This window comes from Boleophthalmus pectinirostris, unplaced genomic scaffold (assembly GCF_026225935.1).
Source record: "Boleophthalmus pectinirostris isolate CB_2022bp ecotype Guang Dong unplaced genomic scaffold, ASM2622593v1 HiC_scaffold_1, whole genome shotgun sequence".
NCBI classification, from domain to species: domain Eukaryota; kingdom Metazoa; phylum Chordata; class Actinopteri; order Gobiiformes; family Gobiidae; genus Boleophthalmus; species Boleophthalmus pectinirostris.
The window spans coordinates 16903575-16917013 of NW_026570970.1; the positions used below are offsets into that span (position 1 = coordinate 16903575).

Genomic DNA, 13439 nt, shown 5'->3' on the forward strand with positions numbered 1-13439 from the left:
AAATTAATAAAATTCTTAATCTGATTGATGGTTTTGTGTTAAGTATTTTGACTAACCGCTGTCTGTGTGGACTTTGAATCTTCTTTGTCTCCAGGTGGGTTTCTTCTTCATTTCCCCAATGCCACTGAAGTGTGGGCCAAACACAGAGAATAAGTTTTTCTACGAAGACGATATAAATAGTATTGAAACTTTGAAGGTCGGGGATCAATCAGCGCCTGCTTGTCTCCATGGAGATGTTATTGCTTTGCCTGTGTGAGTGTTTCACAGCAGGGTGTTAAACTCAACTATTTGCATTTATTGAATTACAGTCAATTTTTTATTTCCATAAAATCCTATTTCCATAAAATCTCCACGGAGATAGACAAGTTCAAGTGCAATTGAAAGAATCAGTGTAGAAATGTGTTTTTAACAGCATAGTTCCAAAGAATACACCATTTTCTATGCCAATGTATACTGTTCTAGTAATTCGTTGTAAGTAACCTCTGTTTCCCAGTTTTGATGGCGAAAAGCTGCAGTGAGGACAGAGCTGAGCCCTGACAGGCCCTGCTATATGTTGAGGGCTGTGGACTCTGACGCTGGGGGAAATTCGCAGCAGCTGAACTCTCTAAGCGGTTTATTTGGACTCAGTGAGAGCATGTAGGCTCCTGGAACCATCAGTGACTATGTTGTACACAGTCTGAGCCCTGATGAGCCTTTTACAGCCAAAATAAGCAGGAGTCTCTGCCAAAGAGTGGAGCCCTGGGAGGAGAGGCCTGTCTATTTACTGCACACACCAAACATAAGCAGCAAAGGAACTAGTTATGGATTATTTTATTACTTAGCCGTTTGTACAGTTTCTACCATGGAAAAATAACATGTAACATAAGACTGTATTTACAATTCAATTTTTACAAAATGTCTTTACAAGATTATTTTTTTGCCGGTTCCAAAAAAATTTTGACTAAAACACACAGAACATTCACATTCACGCACATCCAAACCAAACTGTAGTACACACATAAATAAATATAGACATTCACTGACTGTGCCACGACAAATATTTCTACAGCCAAGAACATGTACAATTTATCTTTTTCACGCGAGGAATAATTTCATTAATAAACATTACATATGACTCCCAATATAGTTCTTTGTTAATCTGTTAATGAAGTATTACTAATATATTGGAAAAAGAGGTAACACAGACATTATCTCATGCCAACTGAAACGCTAATGGCCATGCAAAACCTTTACAGGCTTTCAATTTGAAGCAATTATTCATTTACAAATTCAAAAGTAATTGTACTACATGCAACATACTATGCAAGATATTTTGGGTTAGACAACAATGAATTTAGTTACATTATGTATGACTTTACTGAGTAGCACAATATAAATAGAAGATTTTTACGGTCTTCATACACGGACAATGGCATTTTCAATTTCTTTTTACTCGAAATTCCTTCTTCATAATTTTCTAATCGGAAATTTCAACTTGCGTGGAGGTGCGTGGAATCACAGAAGAGCTTTTTAAATACAAACTATACAGTCCGAGAGTTCCAGTGACAGAGCAGGGGTGAAGGAAAAGTCTAGATTCCCAAACTGGGAATATGGGGAATGGGATCAGTCCATGGTCCGATGTGCTCCGATTCTACTCCATACATTCCTTCTAACAGAAATCCACTGTTTCTTCTTACCACTGGGTTAATTGTGATTTCTTTTTGCCCATTCAGTGTCTCTCTACTGTGGCCTTCTGGTGGTGAGAGTGGTGCTGCCGGAGTCGAGGCCCTAGAAAAAGCAAGTTGACATTTGAGTAATTGTACGGCAAGTGTTGTTTCTGGGCTAACCTGTTATCAACAACATTAAATCTTTTCACATCTGTCGTCTTTGCTGACAAAACACACTGTTTTTTATGTTTGGGATAATGATGCTGCTTCCCAAAAGATAAGGTAATGGAAGTGCAGCCAACTTCCTCACTTTGTGTTGACATAACCGCGAACAGTAATGTATTTTATGTGCTTTTAAGACATATTTATGATCCATATGCTCCATGCTTTATATTAGGGATTCCTTTATGACTGCTGGGGAAATGAACAGCAATTTATTTGATGCTTCACTGATAATATTGCTTCTTCCATATGTTATGTAGGGTGTAATATATTTTTGTTTATTCATTTCTTTTAATACAGCAGCAGTTATAAAGCTCAGTGTCTGTCTTTTCCAGTGCCTCGGTTTCATTAAAAAAACAGCGAACAGGATTTTTATCTTAAAAAGAGGCCAGTAAATTTGTGCTCTTCAGCAAAAACCCACCACACTCTTGTTTTATGAAGCTGATTACCATATATTTTACATAATTTGTACAGAGTTGTGCTGCATGATAAGAATAAAATACAATATTTGATTACTATGATTATTTATGCAACATTTTTGATACATGTTTCTGAAACAGTAAGTTTAGCTAAATTTGTGCAATGTGTAAATAAAGACCAAACTATAAGACCAGAACACAGTTAAGGTAGGACTTTCATCTACAACCAGTAACTAAACACTGCACAAAAGTTCTATTATTTAAAACATTGTTTCCCAAAAACCCTCAGGTAAGAGTTTTTTTTTTTTTTTTTTTTGGGTCGCATTGTCATGATCTGCATGTAGGTTTGTAATGTACAGTTCTACTGATTATTTTGTTCCAGTATTGCTGGTTCAATTGAATGAAAAGAAAGAGAAATGGGATATATTTAATGTCCAAATAGATGACTTATGGGTCCCTTTTCAAGCTGGTTCAGTTACTGCTTTTCATTGTTTAAAACTTGAGTAATAATAATTGTTCAGAGAGACTCAGTCAACAATAAAATATCCTCATCGATGTTCAATAATAGTCAAATCCACCTTTATTTTGTGATTTACGAATAATAATGATAATAATGAACGATAATAATGTTTATTGACTTGGTTTGTGACTTTTAAAATATGGGTCCCCAGAAAAAAAAGTTTGGGAAACACTGATTTAAAAAAATACAAGCAATACTCTCACTCAGCCTGCAAAGAACACTCTATCACTCAAAATGTAATAACACAATATGTCGCAAAACGTATAATTATATTACTGTTAAGTATAGTATATGTACTGTAGATACGTACTATGTTGAACTACTGGTAAAATGGTCGGGGTCTGGAAGGTCTTGACAGTGGCAGGCCCCTCCCCTCCTGTGGTTATGACCTGCACCTCCAGCCTGTAGAAAGTGAACGGCCGGAGGCTGGACACCACCAGGGAGTTATGGTCCTGGAAAGAGAAGAGGGAGAGAGAGAGAGGGAGCAGCAGTGAGCTGAAATACTCCAGAACATGTCCATGATTATGACAGGGCTTGTACGGGGAAGGCCTATAAACCGAGGGGAATGGAGTGTCAGCTGCAGACAAAAACAAAGACAGTGTTTTCATAAGGTTTGGGCCGGGGCTGTCTTATTTTCTGCCAGCTTGATAAAGTGTGCAGTGGGTGGTTTTATTTATAGACGAGCTCCAGAGGCTGGGAGGTGCAGATAGGCGGAACGTGTTGTTGATGGAGCAGATTATGCCAAAGAGCGGCGTTTTCAGAGCTCTCACGCAGGATGAAAGGAGGAGACGCGGAGCCCGGGGAACAAAGTACAGAAAAAGTACAGAAGAGAGAGGGAAAAGATGGACACAACACTTCCTCAGATGTCTGCGGCTGTCAGCGCACAAGGGCTTATCGCAGGATTCATGCTAAAAGTGTTATCCTGATTCACCCTCGACCAGGACAGGCAGGAGAAAGGCAGAGGATAGAATATATAGGCTAATCCATGACTCAGTGTAGTGTGTTTCAAATGTCCCAATAAAGGAGGAGATTTCAGGATCTAAATCATGCTTTTGTGAATGCTTTTGTGTGGTGTTGATAGAAAAGATTATTATAAGTAAAAAAAATCAAAAATTCAAGATTCTAGAAAAAACTTTGTTCACAATTTGTTGTGCTTTGAATGCTACACACTCACACATACACACACCCACACACCCACACACCCACACACGCACACACGCACACACGCACACATGCACACACTGTTTGGCATACTGCATAATTTAAAGTAATTAAACATCAGGTATTTATAATGAGTACTGAGGTAAGTACCATGGGAGACAAGTGATTTAGTTTGTTTGTGAAAAGTAGGTATCACCTAAAATAAGCATAAACAGATCTTCTAGACCAAGGGTGGGCAAATTACGGCCCGGGGGCCAAATGCGGCCCTTTAATCTTTTTAATTCGGCCCACCAAACTTGAATAAATTATAATAGTAAAAGTTGTAATGCTTTGTAATGATTTTCAGTTGAAATTCAATCACATGTTTTTTACATATCCCATGTTATTTTTTTCTCTTATGAGGTGCATTACTAAAACACTCATCATCACCATCCATCTGCTCCTTGTCCAGCCCTTCCATCAAATTTTAGAACCCTTTGTGGCCCACGAGTCAAAAAGTTTGCCCACCCCTGTTCTAGACTAAGCCCCATATTTTCTACAACAGGACGTCAAATCCAAACATTCAACCATTTCCATTTGGGACTACCTTCCTCTCAATTCCTAGAAACACTGTGAGCAAGTGAAATGTTTAGAAAGATCAAATCATAACATTGGATTTGTCTATTTTTTTTTTTTTTACAAAATGATTCCAAAAAGTGGTTGCACACAAACATACTAGTCCCACATTTCATTACACCCATTAGGATGAAAAAAACCTCCACGCCCATACATCAAAGACCCATTATGTTAATACCATAATTATGCATTCACATACCCCACATCTAGTGCATGTAAACAGGTCAGCCCCTTCTTACCGGCGGCAGGATTTGCGACTGAGATATGATGCTGTTGGGCAGACTGTTTTGCCTGTTCTCGCTGGTCATCTCAGCCCACGTCACCTGGTAGCCCGTTATCCTCAGGTTCGGGGCGAGCCTCGACACCCTCCACACGAAGCTTCCCGTGATGTTTCCCTCATTGATGGAGAAGGACGCGGTGAGGTTCTCGGGTTTAGCCAATACCTTGGGGAGAGCTGTTAGGGGAAACAGAGTAGGATCATGCTACTGTATCTGACTCGTGCATTGATTTTGAATGACCTTTATGTGTCAGACTGGTCAGACCCACCTCCTTCGCCGGGGCAGGGGATGTACTTGTGCGTCTTGCTCCGGATGGTGGCGCAGGATGGGGTGAGGAAGGTGGTGCTCTCGTCCTTGGAGCGTCTCTTGGATTTGAGCGTGTGCACGGTAACTTTGTACTTGCAGGAAAACAGCAGGCCCGGGAGGTTGATGTAGTTTTCCTGTGCCAGCAAACGCATTAGAAGTCATTATTCAGATGACTTGAGTTTGGGGTCACGGGGTCAGGACCCATGGAGGGCCTGAGATAATTAAAATGGCTGTGGTAGAATATATCCAACATGCCCCATATTACACTTTGAACTGCTTTGGAATTGATTAGAGACTACAGTGCAAAAATGTCTAGAGGAGAAAGAGAAATAACTTGACACAGAAATCTGCTTTTGTTTAAAGGTCCTATATCATGCAAAATGGACTCTTGTGAGCTTTTAGTCATGTTATAATGTTTTTACCTTCTCAAAAACAGACCTGGAGTTGTGTTTTGTTTCTTTCACAGATGTTTGAGTGAAATCTTGTGTGTTAAACATGTGTGAATTAAACAAAACATAACTCCAGGTATGTTTGTGATGAGGAAAAACATGCACAAATAAAGCATTTTTTATCCAAGTTATTTTAGTCTCTGCAATTCCAATCATTTATGAGGTGAGAGACTGCAATTGTTCACATCTATATTCACAATTCAATCTTCCACACTTGGTTTTATTTGTTCATAACTGAAAACAAAATGCATCTATTTAGAAATCTGCACTTTTGACACTTTACCTCATTCACACTTTTGCACTGAACTGAACATGATTTTTCTACAGTTTCAAAATGTGAAAACAACTCTTTAAAACTGCGCTGACCACAGAGAACCCGAGTGTAATCTAAAGAGAATAGCTGATAAATTCTCGCTAATGAATTCAACGCAGCGGCCTTACACTTTAAACCGCAATGAAACTTTAATCATCTATTGACCTGAACAAAACCCTCTCTTGTTTCTCACCAGTGAAAATCAAGCTGACACGTGCGTTTAAATCTTGTATTTGTACTAAAGAGATTCAACAATAATAGCCAGTCCCTGGAGTGAGGGCGTGTGTATTCTGTGATATGAAACAGATTTGATTAAAAGTGAATGAGGCGCTGTGCTCGCATAAAAGCTCCCGGCTCTGGAGCGTGTCCCAATGATCTATAGAGAATAAACGTATATTTCCAAGCGACGCCAGTGCAGCCCCCTAAAGAATGTGTTGATTACTGAAAACTGCCATGCTGCATCGACCCCAGCCAAAACACTTTACGTTAAACCTCAGTGCACCCAAAAACAAGTCCGAGCAGGAGCAGGGCTGGGGCCAAAGGAGGTGAACAATCCCTCATTCCGGGAATCATTGTTTTAGTAAATGCGTTTTATTGGCCAGATCGACGCACGCCTGACCACACGACTGACTCATAATACTCCGAAACAACAGCCATTGACTGATCTGCTGTGGGTCCAGGGTTTTTTCTAAGCAATGAGACAATAGCAACGAGGACGGATTTGCACGGTACAGAGGAATCGGAACCAAACTGACCTGGGTGACTGATTTCTCCGGTGCCCGTGTTTCATTATGGCTGCAGTACTCAGGCATCCACTGGACATGGTAACGGCTCACCTCAGGATCTGTGGAGAAAGACAGATGAGAGTGAACGGTTACATAAATATGCCAGAAAGTGCTGTATATCACCAAATAGCATACTGTAATTTTTATGCACAGTGTTAGACGTGGGAGGTGTGGTACAAAACTAAAATCATGATTTTCTTAGAACAAGATCAAGATTTCCTAGGTTATTCAAAATTGACTCTTGAGAGCTTTAAGCCATGCTACCATACTGTTTCCTCACCAAAAACATACCTATAGTTTTGACATTTGTTTCATTCACACATGTTTGAGTAAACCTTTGTTATTAGTCTGTCTTCACATTCAAAGCTCAAAATGCTCTGTTCCACCTTGTGATAGAGTTCCAGCAGTTCCTGGCAGTTCCAGGGCTGAAATTATCCAAATGATTCTAGTGAAGGTGTGTGGAGTGTTTTCTGTCTGAGAGAAGAACTCAGCCTAAATATGCAGGGTTTGTGTGTTAAACATGTGTCAGTAAAGTAAACACAGCTCCAGGTATGTTTATGATGACAACATTACAACATAGGTCAGAAATAGTGAAAAATGAATATCGGGATAATGAGGTATCGGCTTATTTTATTTTGGTTTACCATGTAGAAAACTGAGTGTATATTGTGCTTCTGTATTCAGTAGTTTGTGAATTGTTATGTCCGTTGCCTCTTTCCATGATATAAGCAGAATTTCCCTCCTGGGTTTGAATAAAACATACCTTATCTTCTATCTTACAGTCAATTTAGCTTTGCATTAAGACCAAACATTGGTTTTATATTCAGAGACAGTGGATAAACAAGGAGAGGGGATATGACATGGTTCATTATGTGGTAGATGAGCCACTGAGGCAGACCAATACTACTGCATTTTAAGCTTTAAATTACCTCCTCCTCTGGGCCACATTTTCATTCAGAGAAGTGCTTGCTTGGTAAAACATTTCTCTATGGTTCTCTACCTTCCAGAGATTATTCCTTTTGAATACGCACAAACTACATCTTATTTAAAGGTGCACTCTGTAACATTTCTAGTGGAGGGTCCATCACCAGCGTAGATTAAATCTACCTATCACAAAGGAGGCAAGCGGGTTACAGCACTACACTACATTACAATTCAGATCTCTTTCCTGTTCAGAAAAAAGAATTATGGTATTTTTGAGCAACAGAAACACCCGTATGCATAAATGCTCGATGATATGTTTAATGTCATACCATGGAACATTCCAGGGAAAGCATTAACATCTCCATAGTGGTAGCATGGTAGCGAACCCTCTACCAGAAAAGTTGCATAGTGCACCTTTAAAGTCTAGAGCATGTGGGCATATACTGTATAAATCATGTTACACTTGATTCCTTGCATTGACTCTTAATCAGAGCATTATCAAAACAGAATCTGACAGAATGGAATGATTACATGATTCACACAACTGGCTTTAACTTTAATCTTATATGACAGTATTTTCATAACTGATCATCTGGATAAAGATGTTGGAAGTTCAAAGTACTTCCTATTTGATCAGTGCATTAACTTAATCCAATAATTTCCCTGCTTCCCTCGGCTGCTCTAAGTTCACATATGTCCCTTTATATCAGTGCAGTCCCCAGCAGCCCAGACACTATCAGTATCACAGTACAGTAGAGCTTCAGCATCAGCACAGATATCTGCCTATCACCCTCATCTCATGTTCCCAGATTTATTATTCATTCAGCTGCATCCCTTGGTTATGTGAAATATTTCTCAGATTAATAATTGAGTTATGCTACGTTCGCCCCTTGGCGGAGGCCACGGTTGTAGTGGGGAGATAAAAGGGGCCCTTTGAAGGCTTAGACACAGATCTGGCACTTGGAGCCCCTGAGCTCTTTGGAAGCAGAAGAGAGGAATTACAGAGAACCGGGAAATCAGGAAAAAATAAACATAGTATGTTGAGCCGCGTCTGACAGAGAAGGAAGTGGGATGTAAAACAAGAAATAGGGACATTGAGATCAGGTGGAGCACAGAGTGGCTGGTGTGTGATAAATCATGTCTGGGAGCAAAACTTAGAAGTACCACCACTGGACCGCTGCTATTGTCCGCCCCGAGCACACAGAGATACACAGATACACACAGATACACTATCTGAGCTGCTGTACAGTCTGCTCTGCTGGAGACTACCCAGAGGCCCACTGCTTTGGATCACACAGACAATGAGCCAGGGTTTAATCATGCCTCGGTTAACCTGTTCCTTTCTTCTGTCACACAAAACAGATGTCCGGAGACTACAGCTCCCAGGGCCATATGTAAGTGTATATACTGTACAGTGTAGAGTGAGACCCAGGTTAAAGCCGGGGTCATCCTTCAGACTAATGAAGAGCAGGGCACAAACCCTCCACAGCAGCTAACACAAAGTGCCTGGAACAGGATTAGCGCTGCGATTCCCCAGCCGTGCTTGATCCTTGTCAGCATCTTTCAGCTGCGAGCGTCCGGGCCAGCCTTACTAACAACTCTGGGCTCGCTCCATCTTCTCCCACTCTGATTCAGCACTTGGTGTCTCACCAGGCCTCTCCATCAGCCAGGGCGCACATTCTTGACTCCAAGATGTGGAGCTTGGCTTGGCCGATGACATATATTAGTAACATAACATAGAGCAGTGAATGGGACTTGACAGGTTACCCTGAGAGCATGGCTTTCAAGGTTTCCATATTTCCACTCTGGTATTAACAGAAGGCTCGGGGAATGGATGCCACTGGGATAGGCATGTCCACGGGCTGTAACCCCTTGCGGCGCTCCAAACGCTTGGATGTGGATGACATCAGGTCTTGTAAAGCAGAACCGCTCTGGTGCGATGGTGAGGCGAGGGCGAGGAGCTATTAAACACAGCTGTCAATAAATCCCATCTCACGGCTCGGGCTCTGTGTTTATTGTTCTTTACTAAACAGTGGCTCCGCTCTACCGATCCATGTGCGAGTTTACACCAATTTCCCTCGCACGATCACATTTCCATTTCCCACAAAGACACATTGTTTCGTTTATTTCATTTGCACTGTGCGATACCTCATTTATTAGGGCTATTCCATTGTTTGGGCAACTGCGAGTGAGTCATGCACCTGATTATGATGTACATAAGACCGGGTGATTGATGGACGTAATGGGGTGCTAATTCGATTTGAGAGGCCATAAATCAGCGGGTTCACATACCTCCTCTCTTCTTCCAATAGACACGGACCTGCAGCTGGCCATCCTGGTAGAAGGGCGTGCCCACCTCCAGAGGGCCAGAGGGGCGTTTGGTCAGAGTCGAGGCAATGGGCGAGAGTTCATCCTTTTTGGGTTTGGACACTGATTTTCCTGGGAAGAGAAAAGAGAGATTTGGACTCCATAACATGTTAACAGCAATGGAGTCCGCAAGAGAATTCACATAGGGTTAGGTTAGGTTAGCTGTGAGGCTTGGTTCCGTTGTGGAGCAGATGTGCTGTGAGCATCCCTTGAACATCTTTGGCATTTTGTAACAGCCATGATTAGAGTTGACTGTTTGCCTGAGGACTTATTGTAATTTAGGAAAATCAACACTGAACAAACAAAAAATAAGATTGCTCTCGGTTGACTTGGCCAGTTTCTTGCGCATGTGCCAGGCCTAAGTCAGCAAAACTATCAAGGCTCCTGTGTGATTTTAATTAGTTCCTGATCTCAAAGGGGTTGTATGAGGTATTTATTAATTGTGTGCATCACTACCAGTATAAGGCAGCTGGAACACACCCATTTTAAAGGTAGTAGCATGGTGACTGCACACTGGATAGACAAAAGCTAAACATTTAAGACAACTAAAAGAGTCATTTAGAAATCAGTCTAATCTTTCCCGGAGGCTATTTTTTCAAACTCAATTTAATGATGGCAAACTGTGGGAAACTGATTGTTGCAAGATCATAGTTTGAGTAAGTGCTATTAGACAGAATATTTTTCTTAATATAGCTCACGGCAGTAAATGTCTCAACACTAATCAGTGAAGAAATCAAACTACACCCTCAGTTGTCTGTATTTTTAGGCTCTATAATAGAAACAAGGGTCTAAGGCAGGACTCACTCTGAATAATAAATGGTACATAGGTTCTGAATGGATGGCTACTCAGTTACTTCTGTACAACAACTACATTTCTATCAATCGGAGTGTAATTAATTAATCAGAAATGATCAAAGCTGGGTTATTCCTCGTTCGCAGTATCGCTTTTCTAGTTTTTGGATTGGCTTCTACAAATACTGCGATGCTAATCTTGAGTTCTGGCTGGTCTGACTAAGATATAAATATCTTTAATTTATGCAATCCCAGATAAAAGGCGAATCTTCCAATGTTTAACACGTTGGTAAATGGTCAGGGTCACGTTTTTATCTAGCGCTTTTATACATTCAAGGCACTCGAAGCGCTTTACATCAAGGAACCACGCGCCCATTCACACGCGCATTCATACACCGGTAAACACAAACACTGCTGGTGAGGTGGGTTAAGTGCCTTGCCCAAGGACACAATAACAGATCAGAGGACAAACTCTCAACAAACTAAGCTACTGTCGCCCACATTCTTACATATTCTGTCTGTAAAAACTGAATTGAAGAGACTCTGGCCTTAACATTGATTGAACCAGCTGCTTCTCTCCAGTACAAACCTTTAAGTTAGACCTCTGAGCCCTTCTACAGGTTTATGTTTAAACAGGGAGCCCAGGCTCTCTCACCTGACACATCGGTCTGCGCGGTGCTGAACTGTAGCGAGGACTTGCCGCTCTTCAGACGCACTTGTCCCCAGTAGGTCACAGCCTGGAGCTCCACCGTGTAGCTGCTGTTGGCCTGCAGTCCCTCCAGATCCACCCAACTCTGAGCCTATAAGACAACACACAACAAAACAGGTAAACTTTTATTTTCTTCTTTCTTTTATCTGATCTAAGTGCCTAAGAGAGTGGCAGCAGGTCACAGAAGCTAATTTAGATTTTATTATCACCGTTTATATTCAATCCCTTTGTTATTGTATTATATTGTGATGAATGAGCTAATGTGTCCAAACAATTTCAACGTGGATCAAGAAAGTTTGTCTAAGTCTAAGTCTAGCTAGCACTTGCATGATACCATTTTGTCGTTGGAGCCTCTTTTCAAAGCCCTGTCACCGTCCTAGTCACAGCTAAACCACAGGCAGCCAAGACTTATGGGAAAAGGGCTTGCTTATTAAGAGCACATGTGGAGCGGAGGAAGGTATCGTGGTGTGGAGATAGCCTTCAGGGTCTTGTGAGGGAGCACTGTTATGGAAGCCTCCCAGGGTTGGTTCTCCGTGTTTGACTTACAGCATTCCTCCACCAGCGTGAGCTTGATGACTTCTTGTTATTGACCATGCATGTTTTGACATTCCAGGAGCAGCAGGCTGTTTTCAAAGCCCTGAGGTGCTGAAGTGGAAACCAGTAGTACATGTGTCAATAAGTGTCTAGTGTCTCCCACCTCTATCTCCTCCGCATCACATCTGTGCCGCGTTTCTAAAGCTAATTCAAGAGAAGATCCTATAGAGGTGCACGTCTAGACACTCTGCCTTTTTGCTCCACTGACTTCAAATGAAATTCTTAGAGACAGGGAGCCATAGGTACTCACAGGGTCACACAGCAAAAATGAACATTAAAGCTCCTATATCACACAAAATGGATTCTTGTGAGCTATTTAAGCCATGTTTGAAAACATACACGGAGCTGTGTTTTGTTTCATTCTTACATGTTTGAGTAATGCTTAGTCTGTCTATGCACATCTCCAGTTCAAAATGCTCTGTTCCACCTTGTGATGTCATGAAGAGATTAACAGCTCTCTTTTACCTTTTGGTCAGAAGAGATGGGCAATTCTAGGGCTGAAATTTTCAGTTTGAGAGAAGAACTGAGCTTAAATATGCAGGGTTTGTGTGTTAAACATGTGTGAATGAAACAAAACAAACACACACAGATCAGAAAGTAACTTACTATGAGCCCTTTAATAGTGGTCTATAATATATTACAATGGAAGATAATGCCCTTAGTAATGTCCTTAATGCCCTTATTTGTAACATATAATATATATATTTTTTGCCTGCGTGACATGTCAGTGCCTCAGGGCTGTACACATGGACCACTGCTGTTTTATTTTATACTTTAAATCCATTTGGGCGTCAGACTAAGATGTTTTACATTTTTACATAAAATACATGAATACTGTTTTTGAAGGCCAGTGCTTAAACAAAATGTCTGAACTGCATGAAAAGAAAACAAATAGGTGTTTTGTAACTAAATGACACTAGATATTAGAAAATTTCTTTTATCTACAAATTATCTGTCAATGGTTGAGAGCCTCAGGGTTGTACATTTGGAACACAGCTTTTGCTGAATCCTTAATGATCATCTAAGCTATTGGCAGATGGAAAACTTTAAGGCTACAAACCCTACGAAATGAAAATCAGATACTGCATACATTAACATCTAACCTCACAATAATGTTAGAAATCCCCCAAAATTTGTCAAATAAAGAACTATACAGCTTGCATATGGCTGAGATATATTTTGTATTACTATTTTTCTATATTTTATTTTTACTTGTAGATATACATTTATATAATTATGCCTTATTTGACACCAGTCTCTTGCTATTTTTGCTTTTTATTTAGAATTTATTATTACCATTTATATGGTTGCTCTTTGTTATTATATTATATTGTGATGT

The 13439-nt window shown here is 40.6% G+C and overlaps 1 protein-coding gene across 1 annotated transcript in view; it reads right to left on the bottom strand.

The window, feature by feature from the left end:
- Nucleotides 1-810: 810 nt before the first annotated feature.
- The window catches only part of LOC110173202 (anosmin-1), a 61475-nt gene continuing 48846 nt past the window's right edge, over nt 811-13439 (bottom strand). The window contains exons 8-14 of the mRNA XM_020939193.2: nt 11453-11597; nt 9931-10077; nt 6685-6773; nt 5130-5301; nt 4823-5037; nt 3118-3259; nt 811-1767 (exon numbers count right to left, since the gene is read on the bottom strand). Coding sequence (XP_020794852.1) covers nt 1709-1767; nt 3118-3259; nt 4823-5037; nt 5130-5301; nt 6685-6773; nt 9931-10077; nt 11453-11597 — 969 coding nt within the window. The 3' untranslated portion in view covers nt 811-1708. The remainder of the gene's footprint in view (nt 1768-3117; nt 3260-4822; nt 5038-5129; nt 5302-6684; nt 6774-9930; nt 10078-11452; nt 11598-13439) is intronic.